Source organism: Chiloscyllium plagiosum, unplaced genomic scaffold (genome assembly GCF_037043375.1).
Source record: "Chiloscyllium plagiosum isolate Xiang-an unplaced genomic scaffold, Cpla_swu_hap1 HiC_scaffold_42, whole genome shotgun sequence".
NCBI lineage: Eukaryota > Metazoa > Chordata > Chondrichthyes > Orectolobiformes > Hemiscylliidae > Chiloscyllium > Chiloscyllium plagiosum.
In genome coordinates this window covers 4,700,587-4,719,355 of record NW_028270180.1, presented here as the reverse complement: position 1 = coordinate 4,719,355, position 18,769 = coordinate 4,700,587, and the positions used below count along the sequence as shown (strand labels likewise).

Sequence of the window (18,769 nt, the reverse complement as noted above, 5' to 3'; positions counted from 1 at the left end):
GAGGTGACTTTGCAGAGTATATTGTTGAGTTTGTGGAGGCGAGGTGGTGAGTTAGTAACATGCTGCGCCACCTTCTGGTTGTACTGTAAATGCGAAGATCTGACACTTCCCAAGACAACAACCAAACTGACATGACTGAGGAAATTACCAAGTGATTCCCTGCAGATTGTGAGAGAAACTGTGGGGATTAACATCATTTCACACTTGCTAGTGGTCATGCACAAATGGGGACTCCAGGTCAACTCACTGTGCAAAATCGCTCTCTCTCATACGCATATTCAAGACAGTGTGTGAGCTCTCATACCTGCAACATGCTTCACACTGGCTATCCGAGGTCGGACCAGGAAACACAGTCTGTGTAAGGAGACAGGTAGTGAAGACCAGTTAAACACTCAGGAACCATTCATTAATCAATAGAAATCAAACTTCACATCACATTACATTCCTTCCCGCAGACTCCATTCTCCTGCCAATTGTCCGCAGGCTCTCTAGCCCCTTGGCAATCACCCACAGACTCCAATACCTGGCAATTGCCCAAAATCCATTGTCTCACTGTTGAACAATGCTCATTATCCTTCTCTCCTTCACACAATGACCTTTCCCCATTCCCACTGAGTAATACTCACTGGTCACTCACTCCCTGAACCATTTTATTTTCCAATTTGTACAACTTCTCTACATCATGTTGCTGTGAAATAAACAGAATAATAATTGTTAGTCTTTCTTGCTGCATACTTAATTCTACCAGCATTAAATTGCCAGTAATAAACTAAATTCATATCAAAATAAAACCAGAAACACGTTGCAAATACAGAAATAAAAGAGAAGAAAGATTAAATATTTCAGATGGAGATGACTCACAAATTAGAACTAATTTGCTGAAATGCAAGCTTCTCAGCTGTCTAAGTAAGTATCTGCATTGTTAGAAACTAATCAGGCCAATCAAAGTACTTTATACAAAGGTGGAGAATGTAATACTGTTGTTCATAAAGGTAGCAGTAACACAGGTTTGATTCCAATCTCAGGCAACTGCCTGCACATTCTCTCCATGTCTGCATGGATTTCCTCCCACATTCCAAAGATTTGCAGGTGAGGTGGATTGGCCTTGCTAAATTATTCTGAAGTGTCCAGGAATGTGCAGGCGAGTGGGTTATCCTTGGAAATTTCTGGGTGGAATGTTCTCCCGAGGGTCAGTGCAGACTTGATGAATCAAATAGCTTTTATCTGCACTGCAGGGTTTCTTTGATACTGTACGCACTCCCTCAGTGCTGCACTTCAGGGTGAAAGGTGTTGACAGGTTAGAATAAAGTATTAGCAGTAGATAGAAAGAAAGGTTTTAAATTCAGCATGGGATGGAGAGAACCCCCAAATCACTGCTGACAGGTACAAATGGAGCAAGCAATTAAAAATGGCATCTGATGGGTGTGCAAAGGCTGCAGAAATGCTGGCAGCAGCTGTGAGGAATGATTTAGTCCAAATTTCAAATACAAGAAAATTCCTGCTCAGCCGTGACTTGTTAACAGCTGGGAAGCCTCCCAACAGAAGGATAATTGCAAGATTGAGTAATGGGATAGAGAGTTGAAACTGAGCTTGAGCCTTCGGATATTGGCTAAGGAAGGAGCCCTAAGGAATTGAGAAAGCTGACAGTGTAGCAGCTACAGAGATTTCCATTGTTAGAGTTCTGTCGAGTGCAATAAGGCAGACAGGAATGGGATCCAGAGCAGTCTCACCAAGGTGATCCATAAAAGCATCCTGATGTGATCGTTTGTGTTCAGGGCTGCAGGAAGGGGAGAGGAATATGCTGCCATGGCCTGGGTGATGAAGGATATGGGCAGGATAGGTTGAGGGACAGTATAAAGTGAGTATTAACTGACCTTCAGGATGGAGACATTCGCGATGCGATCCAGAGGGCTCATCAGATCAGCTTCAATAAACAAATCCTTCTTTCCCGGCAACTGGCAACATGGAAATTCCATTAAACAGGAGAATAAATGGAAATAAGGAATTGTCACAGTTCACTGTGTTTTTATTTCCATAAAATACCACTTCTGGAGGCGGGGAAGGGGGTCACACCCCTCCTCTTCCTCTTCCTCTCCCCCCAAAACCCCCCATCCCCACTTCCCGGGGGGGTATCAGCCTCTCCCTCACCTGCTCCAGTAAATAGACGAGTTGATCCCGGGCCAGTCTTTTCAAGATGTCGAAATCCGGCAGCTCCGGAGCATCCAAGCGGCCCGCCATCTTGTCCCGGGACAACCGCTTCCGGCGGTCACGGCCGGCGCTTCCGGTGACCCGAGTCTTGAGTGCAGGCTTCCCCAGGAAAGGTAGGCCTCCCCCACCCCTCACACTCACCCCCCCCACCCCCCACACTCACCCCCCCCCACACTCATCCCCCCACACTCACCCCCCACTCCCCCCCCACACCCCCCCCCCCACACTCACCCCCCTCCCACACTCACTCCCCACCCCCCCCACACTCACCCCCCCCACCCCCCACACTCACCCCCCCACACTCACCCCCCCCACCCCCCACACTCACCCCCCCACACTCACCCCCCTCCCACACTCACCCCCCCACCCCCCACACTCACCCCCCCCACACTCACCCCCCCCACACTCACCCCCCTCCCACACTCAACCCCCACCCCCCCCACACTCACCCCCCCACACACTCACCCCCCTCCCACACTCACCCCCCTCCCACACTCACCCCCCACCCCCCCCACACTCACCCACCCCCCACACTCACCCACCCCCCACACTCACCCCCCCACACTCACCCCCCTCCCACACTCACCCCCCCACCCCCCACACTCACCCACCCCCCACACTCACCCACCCCCCACACTCACCCCCCCCCACCCCCCACACTCACCCCCCCCACCCCCCACACTCACCCCCCCACACTCACCCCCCTCCCACACTCACCCCCCCACCCCCCACACTCACCCCCCCCACACTCACCCCCCTCCCACACTCAACCCCCACCCCCCCCACACTCACCCCCCCCACACACTCACCCCCCTCCCACACTCACCCCCCACCCCCCCCACACTCACCCCCCTCCCACACTCACCCCCCACCCCCCCCACACTCACCCACCCCCCACACTCACCCACCCCCCACACTCACCCCCCCCACCCCCCACACTCACCCCCCCCCACCCCCCACACTCACCCCCCTCCCACACTCACCCCCCCCACCCCCCACACTCTGATCTCCAGCATTTGCAGACCTCACTTTCTCCTCTTCAGTTTTGCACTCGACCTCAATCTCTCCGTTACAACCGACTTAAATGTACAATTGCAACATTTAAGAGGCATTTGGATGGGTATATGAATAGGAAGGATTTAGAGGGATATGGGCCGGGTACTGGCAGGTGGGACTAGATTGGGTTGGGATACCTGGTCGGCATGGACAGGTTGGACCGAAGGGTCTGTTTCCATGCTGTATATCTCTATGACTCTAAGGCGACTCGCAGATGTGTCCTGATTCCAATCTACCATGTTATGGTTCATCAGTTTGTCCTCAATGAAGTTTTACACTACTGGTGTTGCAAATTTCTGAAAGCATCGGTCAATCATTTGACGAAAAGTTTTGATGTGTCTGCATGAGAAAAACATGTTTTTTGTATTTCTTCCCTTGTAGGGATGGTAGTTGTGGTATGGACTAGGCTTGAATTGAATTATATTTATTGTCACTTGTACTCGCATGAGTCCAGTGAAAACTTTACAAGCCGCCACTAACGGCACTACCTTAGGTACAAAGATACAGGTTGTTCTGTTACAATGTGTGTTTCATCAATGCTGTAATGCGATTGACGAATTGGGGATGCTGTTTCTATAGCGCAAATGTTTAAAACCTGTGTTGACTGTAATGCACTTACAGTGATAACACTTTAAGTGCTGTTTCTAAAGTGTGATATTTCTAACAATAAGGGGTTGCACAAGAACATAACTATCGCATGAAAGAAGAACTGACTGTACCTAGGTACAGCGTCTTAGATACAAAGCAGAAAAATAAGGAAAACAAAATTTAAAAGTTGAACATTACAGTCTTTCTTACTAAAAAGTGGAAAAACAAAGAAACACAGTTAACAGTTCGACAACACATTTCATAAGCGCCCGGCCATACTGGGCTTGCACTCCTCACAAAGGCTCGACCTATCTGGCTCTGGGCTCAACTTCACCCAGTGCAGTTTGTTCCTGCTCCTGCCAGCCACCTCAGGCTGCCTGTTCCCGCTCTTGCTGCTCTTAATCACTAGAATATTTATGCACTATATGAGGAATGAACTGATCATAACAGAAAATGGCCCTGACACTGCACAAAAACAGATGGAGGTGAATAACAGGAAAAAACTGCCTCAAATTGCAAGTTGCCACCAGGAGCAAGGGGTGCGAGTAAATTAAAATAATAGATTCCTTGTTGTTAGGAACAAATAGTACTCAAACTAAGCATTACCCTTAGAATCATAGAATCCCTACAGTGTGGAAACATTCAGCACAAGTCAACACCGACCCTCTAAAGAACAACCCATCCAGACTCAGCCCCTACCCGAGCCCTGTAACCCTGCATTTTCCATAGCTAATCCACTGCACATCCCTGGACACTATGGACAATTTAGCATGGCCAATCCACCCTGACCTTCACATCATTGGACTGTGGGAGAAAAAAGGAGCACCCGGAGGAAACTCACTCTGACACAGGGAGAACGAGCAAACTCCACACAGACAGTCGCCTGAGTCCCTGTGAGGCAGTAGTGCTACGCACTGAGCATTGTGCTGTCCCATGGTGAGGGGAAGATATCCTTGCTGAGAAAAATATGTGAGTAATGGATGTAGTTTGGTCTCTGAGCTGGAAGGTAACATTATCAGTGAGCCTCCGGATGAGGCACTGGTGGCATGGCCCACTTTCTATTTATGTGTTCTGGTTGGATCCAACCAGGACTCTATCAACAAACACATTGACTTGGATCCCATTTGCCACCCCCTAAGAAAAAGAACAGGAAATGGTATCACCACAGGAAATAACATCACCACCCCCAAGGAAACCTAAACACATAAATAGAAAGTGGGTCATGCCACCAGTTTTTCATGGATGCTCACTGATGATGTTACCTAGTATGGTGTCAAAACGTCTGAAAATGTACCTCCCAGCTCAGCGAGCAAACCTACATCCAGCGCTTCAACGTGAGCTACAAATCTTACTCAAAACTCGCTAATGTGTGAGCAATGTCCTTTTAGGTTCAAAATGCTACATCTGCATGTAGAGATCCTGTGAGAGCCAGGCAGACATTCCAGAGTATTAACGACCAATCAGACTTGCTGTTAATTCAACCTGGTGAACCTGTCAGTGGCAGCTGAGATTTTCATCATTTACCTCAACAGAACTGTGCAAGCCATTGCCAGAATGGGTTGTGAGATTCTGGTTTTCAGAAGGCTTAGCAGCTCTCGTTACTACTTAACTGGACGAGTCTAGCCTCTTGAGGTGTTTGTGTGTTGGTTGAGGGTCTTGTGGCCTTGGATCTTTAAGAGGGTGCCTAAGCTCTCTGAATTTGTACAGTGCAGAGTCTTCCTACAGAATAAGTGTGCTGTCATATCAGGCAAACTGAAATTCTTTTTGTGTGGATTCCTTAATAGTTCAAGGTAAAGACTCAAACATGGAGATGGATTTCCATGTGTTGGACTAAAAGAATTGAGAAATACCCTCCCCTATAAAGTGTACCTGCTATGAAAATTACAAGATACAATTTGAAACATGTCTAAGTTAATCATTTAGAAGCAAAATAGGTCAGATTAATTAAAAATATGATGATACAAGAATGGTAGCCCAACAGGACAAAAACACTTTATTTTCAAGACAATAAAACAGAGAGGAATTCACAGAAACAAGATAAATGAGCAGCAAAAATATATTCATTCCAACGAAAATGTCAGAAATTCAATCTGATCATAAAGTACATTCTTGAATATTTAAATTTAGAGATTGTTACCTTGTCATTTACAACTTCATTTCACACTGATAGACCCAATGGTAAAGTACTGCTCGATCTTCCATCTCAAAATCTAATCTCTTTCAAACAGAATCTCATTATCCAGTAAGAATATTTCTTTCTTTGAAAAGTGCATCCAGGCTCTTTTCAAGGGTCTGATTCGTTCCTCGAAGTCCAGCAATGACTTGGGAAGCCCAGATGAAATACTGTTCAACGCGTTTCTCCGTCCATCCTGAGGAAGGATTCAACAGAGCAAAGGTCAGGCCTGTTCCCACGAGGTTACTTAACCCTCTGAGCTTTCCCATTATATTCCTCAGCCCAGTCCCTGGGGCTAATCTTGGTTCTTCAAATAATACCACGGAGTCTTCAACATTATCTGAGCCATTGTGGGGATTACTTAGCTCAGTTGGCTTGATACCATGGACAAGTTGGGCCGAAGGGCCTATTTCCATGCTGTTAACTGGTGCCAACCTCACAGGCTGAATTCCCTAGCAGGCTGTGATAGTTCACGGAGGCTTTGGGTCATTGCCTTGATGTGGAATGGTGCTATATAACCATTTCTCTCTCTCTCCCTCCCCACAAGACATAATGCCTATGGTTTCTCATGGATTTAACTAATCACCATTATCTGAGCCACCATAATTGGTAGGGAGGACCCTGAGTGCATTTCCCAAAGGTCAACAGCTCTGATAGTGCAGCATTCCTCCACCTGTGCACTGCGTTGCCAGTCTAGGTGTGTGCTCAATTGGGTTTTGAACCCAAACTCACACAACGTGCAGGGAGGGACTGGGAACCAGGCTGTGCTTGCCTGCAGAGACAGCTAAAGAAGAAACACTGGAAACCTGGGAACCCAATAACAATCAGACATGCGCTGGGAACCTGATGGGAGAGAAATAAAAAGGATTGCATTGCTGACCTGCTGGAGTGCAGCTTTTGAGATCCCTCAAGTTGTACAGTTTATCTGCCAGTTTCACCAGTTTAGCTTCGTAACTGCAGTGAGGGGCATGTTGGATCTGTAACTCCTTCCGTTTCTCCTTTGGAAGAGATTTATCATCTGTCACTTCAGCAACAATACTCCGCACCTTCTCTCCAAACCTTTCCTCAATCTCTGTAAATGTAGTGTTTGTATCTTCAACAGTGTCGTGCAGAAGTGCGGCCTTGCCAGAAAGAAAAAGAAAGATAAATCTCAATTGTTACACACATCATGATTCAATTGTTGTTTTGGCTCCAGTGAGCTGTGGCTAACATGCTCAGCTCTGAATATAAAGGCTCACTTTTGAATTTTCACACTTCACTTCAGGACTCAAGCACACAATCTAAGGTGACACTGAGGGAGTGCAGCATGGTCAGCGCTGGTGTCTCACATAATGATATTTCACAAAATTGTTACAGCTTGAAAGGGGGCCATTTGGCCCATCATTTCTGCACTGGCTGTCCGAATGAACAATTCACTTCATGCCATTCCCCTACCACTTTCTATCATGGTGCACAGTCTTCCATTTCAAAGAACTGTCAAATTCCTGGTAGAGACTGGTACAATTGCAACATTTAAGAAGCATTTGGATGGGTATATGAATAGGAAGGGTTTGGAGGGATATGGGCCGGGTGCTGGCAGGTGGGACTAGATTGGGTTGGGATATCTAATCGGCATGGATGGGTTGGGCCGAAAGATGCTGTACATCTCTAGGACTCTATAAATGCCCTGATTGAACCTTGTGAAAATTTTAAAGGGCTGTGCTGGAATAGTGAGTAAGAGTAAGATGAAATGTCATTGAGCTGAAATGTTAAACCTGTTTCTCTCTTCATTGATGCTTGCCTGACCTGCTGAGTTTCTCCAGTTTATCGGTGTTTGTCACAGATCTCTAGCATTCGCAGTATTTTGCTTTTGTGCAGAGTAGGAGACAATATGTATGGATTATAAACACAGGCAGACTGGTTACACTGAACAGTTATAAACCCAATGCAGATACATCAGAACCCTCCCCATTTTTACCTGTAAGACAACCACATCTGTAATTCCAGCTTCATGGGCCAAAATTCGGGCAACACCTTTAAACAAACAGAAAAACAATGAATCCCACTGAGTCCATATGTCAATCAACTTGAGAAGAATTAAAGGAGATCTAATTGACATATATAAGATATTAAAAAGGAAATGACAAAACAGGTATAGAGACGATGTTTCTCGTTATGGGGCAACTGAGAATTATTGGGCTAAATGCTGGCAAAATTTAGAACATCTAGTTGTCATGGACGAGTTGGACCAAAGGGTCTGTTTCCATGCTGTATAACTCTGACAGTAGAACGAGAGGTCATCATTTCAGGCCAAGGGGTGGCAGATTTAAAACAGGGATAAGGAGGAATTACTTCTCTTAGAGGATCAGGAATCAGAGGGTGGACACCAGGACACTGATTAAATTTAAGGAGGAGATAGATCATTATTTAATTAGTAACAAGTTAAACAGTAATGGGAAGGGACAGGAATGTGGAGCTGAGGCTGACATGAGATCAGCTGAGATCGTGTGAAATGGCGGAGCAGACTCGAGGGTCTGAAGGTCCTACTCCTGCTCCTAGTTCTTATGTTCTAACTTTTAAACTCAGCAAATGCAAAACTAATGTCCATTATAGCACACAAAAACAATAACTTATATTTATGTAATATCCTTCATGTCAAGGAAATTCAGAATGGGGAAAAAGAGACACAAGTGGATAAGACAAATGAGGGAACTCGGCTGACAGGAGTTAGGAACATATAGAGGTAACCTGGTGAAAGAAAGGTTTTAAAGTATGTTTGAAATCAGCAGCAACTATTTGTAATGACTGATGTCTGATGATGTTAGATTAGATTAGATTACTTACAGTGTGGAAACAGGCCCTTCGGCCCAACAAGTCCACACCGACCCGCCGAAGCGCAACCCACCCATACCCCTACATTTACCCCTTTAACCTAACACTACGGGCAATTTAGCATGGCCAATTCACCTGACCTGCACATCTTTGGACTGTGGGAGGAAACCGGAGCACCCGGAGGAAACCCACGCAGACACGGAGAGAACGTGCAAACTCCACACAGTCAGTCGCCTGAGTCGGGAATTGAACCCGGGTCTCTGGCGCTGTGAGGCAGCAGTGCTAACCACTGTGCCACCGTGCCGCCCATAAGTACCAGTTTAGAGTGGAGGACAATGTCTGAGGGCTCAGCAAGTTATGACGATCTGGAATGTGCTGCCTGAAAGAATGGTAGAAACCGATTCAATCACAATCTTCAAAAGGAAACTGGATAAATGCTGAAAGGCTGAAAACATGCAGAGTGCCAGAGAAAGGGGCAGGATGCGGTGGGCACTAATTGGCACTCTCTCACTGGGCTGGCATATTCACAATGGACCAAAGGTCTGCCTTTAGTGCTGTAAGATTCTGGGATAACAGCAGAGGCAGTACTCAACAGTCCTACAATGAATGGACCAAACACCTTAAAGTCAGAGAGATCTACAACATAGAAAAAGGCCCTTTGGCCCACCATGCCTGTGCCGGTCAAATACAAGCACCAACTACTCTAATTCCATTATCCAGCACCTTGGCCCATAGCCCTGTATATATCCCGCTTGAAAAATAAATCTGCTTTTGTACAAACTTTAATAAATATCAGTAATATCTCTGTTCTTGTATGGTGAGCTGTGTTTAGAATTGGAGCTGGGTTTAGGATTGGAGCTGGGTTTTGGGAGTGGAACTGGGTTTAGGATTGGAGCTGAGTTTTGGGAGTGGAGCTAGGTTTAGGGAGTGGAGCTGGGTTTTAGGAGTGGAGCTGGGTTTTAGGAGTGGAGCTGGGTTAAGGGAGTGGAGCTGGGTTGAGGGAGTGGAGCTGGGTTGAGGGAGTGGAACTGGGTTTAGGATTGGAGCTGAGTTTTGGGAATGGAGCTGGGTTTAGGGAGTGGAGCTGGGTTTTAGGAGTGGAGCTGGGTTTTAGGAGTGGAGCTGGGTTTTGGGCGTGGAGCTGGGTTTTGGGCGTGGAGCTGGGTTTTGGGCGTGGAGCTGGGTTTAGGGAGTGGAGCTGGGTTTAGGGAGTGGAGCGGGGTTTAGGGAGTGGAGCTGGGTTTAGGATTGGAGCTGGGTTTAGGATTGGAGCTGGGTTTTAGGAGTGGAACTGGGTTTAGGAGTGGAGCTGGGTTTTAGGATTGGAGCTGGGTTTTGGGAGTTGAGCTGGGCTTTGGGAGTGGAGCTGGGTTTAGGATTGGAGCTGGGTTTTGGGAGTAGAGCTGGGTTTAGGGAGTGGAACTGGGTTTAGAGAGTGGAACTGGGTTTAGGAGTAGAGCTGGGTTTAGGATTGGAGCTGGGTTTTGGGAGTGGAGCTGGGTGTAGGATTGGAGCTGGGTTTTGGGAGTGGAGCTGGGTGTAGGATTGGAGCTGGGTGTAGGATTGGAGCTGGGTTTTACGAGTGGAACTGGGTTTAGGATTGGAGCTGGGTTTTAGGATCGGAGCTGGGCTTTGGGAGTGGAGCTGGGTTTAGGAGTGGAGCTGGGTTTTAGGATTGGAGCTGGGTTTTGGGAGTGGAGCTGGGTTTTGGGAGTGGAGCTGGGTTTTGGGAGTGGAGCTGGGTTTTGGGAGTGCAGCTGGGTTTAGGGAGTGGAGCTGGGTTTAGGGAGTGGAGCTGGGTTTAGGGAGTGGAGCTAGGTTTAGGAGTGGAACTGGGTTTAGGATTGGAGCTGGGTTTTGGGAGTGGAGCTGGGTTTAGGGAGTGGAACTGGGTTTAGGGAGTGGAGCTGGGTTTAGAGAGTGGAGCTGGGTTTAGGGAGTGGAACTGGGTTTAGGGAGTGGAACTGGGTTTAGGAGTGGAGCTGGGTTTAGGATTGGAGCTGGGTTTTGGGAGTGGAGCTGGGTGTAGGATTGGAGCTGGGTTTTAGGATTGGAGCTAGGTTTTGGGAGTGGAGCTGGGTTTAGGAGTGGAGCTGGGTTTTAGGATTGGAGCTGGGTTTTGGGAGTGGAGCTGGGTTTCGGGAGTGGAGCTGGGTTTAGGATTGGAGTTGGGTTTTGGGAGTGGAGCTGGGTTTTAGGAATGGAGCTGGGTTTAGGAGTGGAGCTGGGTTTTAGGATTGGAGCTGGGTTTAGGGAGTGGAGCTGGGTTTAGGATTGGAGCTGGGTTTAGGGAGTGGAGCTGGGTTTAGGGAGTGGAGCTGGGTTTAGGGAGTGGAGCTGGGTTTAGGATTGGAGCTGGGTTTAGGATTGGAGCTGGGTTTTAGGAGTGGAACTGGGTTTAGGAGTGGAGCTGGGTTTTAGGATTGGAGCTGGGTTTTGGGAGTGGAGCTGGGCTTTGGGAGTGGAGCTGGGTGTAGGATTGGAGCTGGGTTTTGGGAGTGGAGCTGGGTGTAGGATTGGAGCTGGGTTTTACGAGTGGAACTGGGTTTAGGATTGGAGCTGGGTTTTAGGATCGGAGCTGGGTTTTGGGAGTGGAGCTGGGTTTAGGAGTGGAGCTGGGTTTTGGGAGTGGAGCTGGGTTTTGGGAGTGGAGCTGGGTTTTGGGAGTGGAGCTGGGTTTTGGGAGTGGAGCTGGGTTTAGGGAGTGGAGCTGGGTTTAGGGAGTGGAGCTGGGTTTAGGATTGGAGCTGGGTTTTGGGAGTGGAGCTGGGTTTAGGGAGTGGAGCTGGGTTTAGGGAGTGGAGCTGGGTTTAGGGAGTGGAACTGGGTTTAGAGAGTGGAGCTGGGTTTAGGGAGTGGAACTGGGTTTAGGGAGTGGAACTGGGTTTAGGGAGTGGAACTGGGTTGAGGAGTGGAGCTGGGTTTAGGATTGGAGCTGGGTTTTGGGAGTGGAGCTGGGTTTAGGAGTGGAGCTGGGTTTAGGAGTGGAGCTGGGTTTTAGGATTGGCGCTGGGTTTTGGGAGTGGAGCTGGGTTTAGGAGTGGAGCTGGGTTTTAGGATTGGCGCTGGGTTTTGGGAGTGGCGCTGGGTTTTGGGAGTGGAGCTGGGTTTAGGGAGTGGAGCTGGGTTTAGGATTGGAGCTGGGTTTTGGGAGTGGAGCTGGGTTTAGGAGTGGAGCTGGGTTTTAGGATTGGCGCTGGGTTTTGGGAGTGGAGCTGGGTTTAGGGAGTGGAGCTGGGTTTAGGATTGGAGCTGGGTTTTGGGAGTGGAGCTGGGTTTTGGGAATGGAGCTGGGTTTAGGATTGGAGCTGGGTTTAGGGAGTGGAGCTGGGTTTAGGGAGTGGAGCTGGGTTTAGGGAGTGGAGCTGGGTTTAGAGAGTGGAGCTGGGTTTAGAGAGTGGAGCTGGGTTTAGGGAGTGGTGCTGGGTTTAGGGAGTGGAACTGGGTTTAGGGAGTGGAACTGGGTTTAGGGAGTGGAGCTGGGTTTAGGATTGGAGCTGGGTTTAGGGAGTGGAGCTGGGTTTAGAGAGTGGAGCTGGGTTTAGAGAGTGGAGCTGGGTTTAGAGAGTGGAGCTGGGTTTAGAGAGTGGAGCTGGGTTTAGAGAGTGGAGCTGGGTTTAGAGAGTGGAGCTGGGTTTAGAGAGTGGAGCTGGGTTTAGAGAGTGGAGCTGGGTTTAGAGAGTGGAGCTGGGTTTAGGGAGTGGTGCTGGGTTTAGGGAGTGGAACTGGGTTTAGGGAGTGGAACTGGGTTTAGGGAGTGGAATTGGGTTTAGGAGTAGAGCTGGGTTTAGGATTGGAGCTGGGTTTTGGGAGTGGAGCTGGGTTTAGGAGTGGAGCTGGGTTTTGGGAGTGGAGCTGGGTTTTGGGAGTGGAGCTGGGTTTAGGGAGTGGAGCTGGGTTTAGGGAGTGGAGCTGGGTTTAGGGAGTGGAGCTGGGTTTAGGAGTGGAGCTGGGTTTTGGGAGTGGAGCTGGGTTTTGGGAGTGGAGCTGTGTTTTAGGATTGGAGCTGGGTTTAGGGAGTGGAACTGGGTTTAGGGAGTGGAACTGGGTTTTGGGAGTGGAGCTGGGTTTTGGGAGTGGAGCTGGGCTTGGGAGTGGAGCTGGGCTTAGGAGTGGAGCTGGGTTTTGGGAGTGGAGCTGGGTCTTAGGAGTGGAGCTGGGTTTTAGGATTGGAGCTGGGTTTTGGGAATGGAGCTGGGTTTTGGGAATGGAGCTGGGTTTTGGGAGTGGAGCTGGGTTTTAGGATTGGAGCTGGGTTTACGGAGTGGAGCTGGGTTTAGGGAGTGGAGCTGGGTTTTGGGAATGGAGCTGGGTTTTGGGAGTGGAGCTGGGTTTTAGGATTGGAGCTGGGTTTAGGGAGTGGAGCTGGGTTTAGGGAGTGGAGCTGGGTTTACGAGTGGAGCTGGGTTTTAGGAGTGGAACTGGGTTTTAGGATTGGAGCTGGGTTTACGGAGTGGAGCTGGGTTTTGGGAGTGGAGCTGGGTCTTAGGAGTGGAGCTGGGTTTTAGGATTGGAGCTGGGTTTTGGGAATGGAGCTGGGTTTTGGGAATGGAGCTGGGTTTTGGGAGTGGAGCTGGGTTTTAGGATTGGAGCTGGGTTTACGGAGTGGAGCTGGGTTTAGGGAGTGGAGCTGGGTTTAGGGAGTGGAGCTGGGTTTTGGGAATGGAGCTGGGTTTTGGGAGTGGAGCTGGGTTTTAGGATTGCAGCTGGGTTTACGGAGTGGAGCTGGGTTTAGGGAGTGGAGCTGGGTTTACGAGTGGAGCTGGGTTTTGGGAGTGGAAGTGGGTTTAGGATTGGAGCTGAGTTTTGGGAGTGGAGCTGGGTTTAGGGAGTGGAGCTGGGTTTTAGGTGTGGAGCTGGGTTTTAGGAGTGGAGCTGGGTTAAGGGAGTGGAGCTGGGTTGAGGGAGTGGAGCTGGGTTGAGGGAGTGGAGCTGGGTTTAGGATTGGAGCTGAGTTTTGGGAATGGAGCTGGGTTTTGGGCGTGGAGCTGGGTTTCGGGAGTGGAGCTGGGTTTAGGGAGTGGAGCTGGGTTTAGGGAGTGGAGCTGGGTTTAGGATTGGAGCTGGGTTTAGGATTGGAGCTGGGTTTAGGATTGGAGCTGGGTTTAGGATTGGAGCTGGGTTTAGGGAGTGGAGCTGGGTTTAGGGAGTGGAGCTGGGTTTAGGATTGGAGCTGGGTTTAGGATTGGAGCTGGGTTTTAGGAGTGGAACTGGGTTTAGGAGTGGAGCTGGGTTTTAGGATTGGAGCTGGGTTTTGGGAGTGGAGCTGGGCTTTGGGAGTGGAGCTGGGTTTAGGATTGGAACTGGGTTTTGGGAATGGAGCTGGGTTTTGGGAGTGGAGCTGGGTTTAGGGAGTGGAACTGGGTTTAGGGAGTGGAACTGGGTTTAGGAGTAGAGCTGGGTTTAGGATTGGAGCTGGGTTTTGGGAGTGGAGCTGGGTGTAGGATTGGAGCTGGGTTTTACGAGTGGAACTGGGTTTAGGATTGGAGCTGGGTTTTAGGATTGGAACTGGGTTTTGGGAGTGGAGCTGGGTTTAGGAGTGGAGCTGGGTTTTAGGATTGGAGCTGGGTTTTGGGAGTGGAGCTGGGTTTTGGGAGTGGAGCTGGGTTTTGGGAGTGGAACTGGGTTTTGGGAGTGGAGCTGGGTTTTGGGAGTGGAGCTGGGTTTTGGGAGTGGAGCTGGGTTTTGGGAGTGGAGCTGTGTTTAGGGAGTGGAGCTGGGTTTAGGAGTGGAGCTGGGTTTAGGATTGGAGCTGGGTTTTGGGAGTGGAGCTGGGTTTAGGGAGTGGAGCTGGGTTTAGGGAGTGGAGCTGGGTTTAGCGAGTGGAACTGGGTTTAGAGAGTGGAGCTGGGTTTAGGGAGTGGAACTGGGTTTAGGGAGTGGAGCTGGGTTTAGGATTGGAGCTGGGTTTTGGGATTGGAGCTGGGTTTAGGGAGTGGAGCTGGGTTGAGGGAGTGGAGCTGGGTTTAGGGAGTGGAACTGGGTTTAGAGAGTGGAACTGGGTTTAGAGAGTGGAGCTGGGTTTAGGGAGTGGAACTGGGTTTAGGGAGTGGAACTGGGTTTAGGAGTGGAGCTGGGTTTAGGATTGGAGCTGGGTTTTGGGAGTGGAGCTGGGTGTAGGATTGGAGCTGGGTTTTAGGATTGGAGCTGGGTTTTGGGAGTGGAGCTGGGTTTAGGAGTGGAGCTGGGTTTTAGGATTGGCGCTGGGTTTTGGGAGTGGAGCTGGGTTTAGGGAGTGGAGCTGGGTTTAGGATTGGAGCTGGGTTTTGGGAGTGGAGCTGGGTTTTGGGAATGGAGCTGGGTTTAGGAGTGGAGCTGGGTTTTAGGATTGGAGCTGGGTTTAGGGAGTGGAGCTGGGTTTAGGAGTGGAGCTGGGTTTAGGGAGTGGAGCTGGGTTTAGGGAGTGGAGCTGGGTTTAGGGAGTGGAGCTGGGTTTAGAGAGTGGAGCTGGGTTTAGAGAGTGGTGCTGGGTTTAGGGAGTGGTGCTGGGTTTAGGGAGTGGAACTGGGTTTAGGGAGTGGAACTGGGTTTAGGAGTAGAGCTGGGTTTAGGATTGGAGCTGGGTTTTGGGAGTGGAGCTGGGTTTAGGAGTGGAGCTGGGTTTTGGGAGTGGAGCTGGGTTTAGGGAGTGGAGCTGGGTTTAGGGAGTGGAGCTGGGTTTAGGATTGGAGCTGGGTTTAGGATTGGAGCTGGGTTTAGGATTGGAGCTGGGTTTTGGGAGTGGAGCTGGGTTTTGGGAGTGGAGCTGGGTTTTAGGATTGGAGCTGGGTTTAGGGAGTGGAACTGGGTTTTGGGAGTGGAACTGGGTTTTGGGAGTGGAGCTGGGTTTTGGGAGTGGAGCTGGGCTTGGGAGTGGAGCTGGGCTTAGGAGTGGAGCTGGGTTTTGGGAGTGGAACTGGGTCTTAGGAGTGGAGCTGGGTTTTAGGATTGGAGCTGGGTTTTGGGAATGGAGCTGGGTTTTGGGAATGGAGCTGGGTTTTGGGAGTGGAGCTGGGTTTTAGGATTGGAGCTGGGTTTACGGAGTGGAGCTGGGTTTAGGGAGTGGAGCTGGGTTTTAGGATTGGAGCTGGGTTTACGGAGTGGAGCTGGGTTTAGGGAGTGGAGCTGGGTTTACGAGTGGAGCTGGGTTTTAGGAGTGGAACTGGGTTTTAGGATTGGAGCTGGGTTTACGGAGTGGAGCTGGGTTTTGGGAGTGGAGCTGGGTCTTAGGAGTGGAGCTGGGTTTTAGGATTGGAGCTGGGTTTTGGGAATGGAGCTGGGTTTTGGGAATGGAGCTGGGTTTTGGGAGTGGAGCTGGGTTTTAGGATTGGAGCTGGGTTTACGGAGTGGAGCTGGGTTTAGTGAGTGGAGCTGGGTTTAGTGAGTGGAGCTGGGTTTTGGGAATGGAGCTGGGTTTTGGGAGTGGAGCTGGGTTTTAGGATTGGAGCTGGGTTTACGGAGTGGAGCTGGGTTTAGGGAGTGGAGCTGGGTTTACGAGTGGAGCTGGGTTTTGGGAGTGGAACTGGGTTTAGGATTGGAGCTGAGTTTTGGGAGTGGAGCTGGGTTTAGGGAGTGGAGCTGGGTTTTAGGTGTGGAGCTGGGTTAAGGGAGTGGAGCTGGGTTAAGGGAGTGGAGCTGGGTTAAGGGAGTGGAGCTGGGTTGAGGGAGTGGAGCTGGGTTGAGGGAGTGGAACTGGGTTTAGGATTGGAGCTGAGTTTTGGGAATGGAGCTGGGTTTTGGGCGTGGAGCTGGGTTTTGGGCGTGGAGCTGGGTTTAGGGAGTGGAGCTGGGTTTAGGGAGTGGAGCTGGGTTTAGGATTGGAGCTGGGTTTAGGATTGGAGCTGGGTTTAGGGAGTGGAGCTGGGTTTAGGGAGTGGAGCTGGGTTTAGGATTGGAGCTGGGTTTTAGGAGTGGAACTGGGTTTAGGAGTGGAGCTGGGTTTTAGGATTGGAGCTGGGTTTTGGGAGTGGAGCTGGGCTTTGGGATTGGAGCTGGGTTTAGGATTGGAGCTGGGTTTTGGGAGTGGAGCTGGGTTTAGGGAGTGGAACTGGGTTTAGGGAGTGGAACTGGGTTTAGGAGTAGAGCTGGGTTTAGGATTGGAGCTGGGTTTTGGGAGTGGAGCTGGGTGTAGGATTGGAGCTGGGTTTTACGAGTGGAACTGGGTTTAGGATTGGAGCTGGGTTTTAGGATCGGAGCTGGGTTTTGGGAGTGGAGCTGGGTTTAGGAGTGGAGCTGGGTTTTAGGATTGGAGCTGGGTTTTGGGAGTGGAGCTGGGTTTTGGGAGTGGAGCTGGGTTTTGGGAGTGGAGCTGGGTTTTGGGAGTGGAGCTGGGTTTAGGGAGTGGAGCTGGGTTTAGGAGTGGAGCTGGGTTTAGGATTGGAGCTGGGTTTTGGGAGTGGAGCTGGGTTTAGGGAGTGGAGCTGGGTTTAGGGAGTTGAGCTGGGTTTAGGGAGTGGAACTGGGTTTAGAGAGTGGAGCTGGGTTTAGGGAGTGGAACTGGGTTTAGGGAGTGGAACTGGGTTTAGGAGTAGAGCTGGGTTTAGGATTGGAGCTGGGTTTTGGGAGTGGAGCTGGGTGTAGGATTGGAGCTGGGTTTTAGGATTGGAGCTGGGTTTTAGGATTGGAGCTGGGTTTTGGGAGTGGAGCTGGGTTTAGGGAGTGGAACTGGGTTTAGAGAGTGGAGCTGGGTTTAGGGAGTGGAACTGGGTTTAGGGAGTGGAACTGGGTTTAGGAGTAGAGCTGGGTTTAGGAGTAGAGCTGGGTTTTGGGAGTGGAGCTGGGTGTAGGATTGGAGCTGGGTTTTAGGATTGGAGCTGGGTTTTAGATTGGAGCTGGGTTTTGGGAGTGGAGCTGGGTTTAGGGAATGGAGCTGGGTTTAGGATTGGAGCTGGGTTTTGGGAGTGGAGCTGGGTTTTGGGAATGGAGCTGGGTTTAGGAGTGGAGCTGGGTTTTAGGATTGGAGCTGGATTTAGGGAGTGGAGCTGGGTTTAGGATTGGAGCTGGGTTTAGGGAGTGGAGCTGGGTTTAGGGAGTGGAGCTGGGTTTAGGGAGTGGAGCTGGGTTTAGGGAGTGGAGCTGGGTTTTGGGAATGGAGCTGGGTTTTGGGAGTGGAGCTGGGTTTTAGGATTGGAGCTGGGTTTACGGAGTGGAGCTGGGTTTTAGGAGTGGAACTGGGTTTAGGGAGTGGTGCCGTGTTTAGGGTTTGACTTGGGTTTAAGATTGGAGCTGGGTTTGGGGTTGGAACTGAATTTTGGGATATGATCTCAGGTTCTGAGCTGCCCTTACCCAGTGGGTGGTTGATGTATGGGGTCCCCTCCGGGTCTTTGCGCCGCTGATGTTTGTGCTTTTTTGCTGCAAAATCAGCGGCTTCCAGGACCAGTACCACGTCTGAACTCATCTCACCTTCCGCATCCGGATCATGTGGGGCTGCAGCAGGAAAAATATACACTTCCCACAAACAGCAGAGGATTCACACAATCCGCGGAAAGTGCACCCACGCTCCAGGCAGAACAGCAGATCCTGAAGGAGGATAAACTCTTTTATTAGACCCTCCCACACACAGAGACACACAAACTGACAGTAATCTCCAGATCAACCCAGAAAGAAAAGAGCAGAAATAGAAACAGAAAGTGCTGAAACCACGCAGCAACTGTGGAAAGAGGAACAAGGTTGATACCTTTTCGAGTCCAGTATGCCTTCTTCAAAGTGGGGTCCCTTGCACAGTTTATAAGTTGGTTACACTCATTATATTTGAGACTGGCTCACTGCTGCATAGATAGTCATAGAGATGTACAGTATGCAATCAGACCCTTCGGTCCATCTCGACTAAATTAATCTAGTCCCATTTGCCAGCATTTGGTCCATTTCCCTCTAAATCCTTCCTATTCATGTACCAAACCCGGAGCCTGTTAAATGCTGCAATTGTACCAGCCGCACTACAAGGTGGTGGCATCA

The 18,769-nt window shown here is 50.0% G+C and overlaps 2 protein-coding genes across 6 annotated transcripts in view; both read right to left on the bottom strand.

Moving 5' to 3' along the window:
* vps33b (VPS33B late endosome and lysosome associated) overlaps window positions 1–2,299 on the bottom strand; it is a 32,506-nt gene extending 30,207 nt beyond the window's left edge. For 4 of the 5 annotated variants that reach the window (XR_015754147.1, XM_043680467.2, XM_087982109.1 and 1 more), the window contains exons 1-4: window positions 2,149–2,299; window positions 1,875–1,955; window positions 627–688; window positions 305–354 (exon numbers count right to left, since the gene is read on the bottom strand). Coding sequence is in view for 3 of the 5 variants with exons in the window: in XM_043680467.2 (XP_043536402.1) it covers window positions 305–354; window positions 627–688; window positions 1,875–1,955; window positions 2,149–2,238 (283 nt within the window). In the remaining 2 variants the exon portion in view is untranslated. Of the gene's footprint in view, window positions 1–304; window positions 355–626; window positions 689–1,874; window positions 1,956–2,148 lie in introns of those variants that run through there. The other variant, XM_043680470.2, reaches the window with a different exon arrangement.
* Window positions 2,300–5,819: 3,520 nt separating this feature from the next.
* Window positions 5,820–18,347, bottom strand: hddc3 (HD domain containing 3). The gene is made up of 4 exons (XM_043680472.2): window positions 18,101–18,347; window positions 7,983–8,038; window positions 6,906–7,146; window positions 5,820–6,221 (listed from the first exon to the last, which is right to left on the bottom strand). The coding sequence occupies exons 1-4, from the start codon at window positions 18,210–18,212 to the stop codon at window positions 6,088–6,090; spliced, it is 543 nt and encodes a 180-aa protein (XP_043536407.2). The 5' UTR covers window positions 18,213–18,347; the 3' UTR covers window positions 5,820–6,087.
* Between the last annotated feature and the right edge of the window lie 422 nt (window positions 18,348–18,769).

What these genes read in the sequence shown, in the direction of transcription:
- hddc3 (XM_043680472.2), bottom strand. Translation starts at nt 18,212, where the DNA reads ATGAGTTCAGACGTGGTACTGGTCCTGGAAGCCGCTGATTTTGCAGCA. An exon ending in ATACATCAACCACCCACTGG is followed by an intron (nt 8,039 to 18,100) that starts GTAAGGGCAGCT and finishes GTTTGTTTAAAG; the next exon opens with GTGTTGCCCGAATTTTGGCC. An exon ending in CAAAAGCTGCACTCCAGCAG is followed by an intron (nt 6,222 to 6,905) that starts GTCAGCAATGCA and finishes ATCCTTCCTCAG; the next exon opens with GATGGACGGAGAAACGCGTT.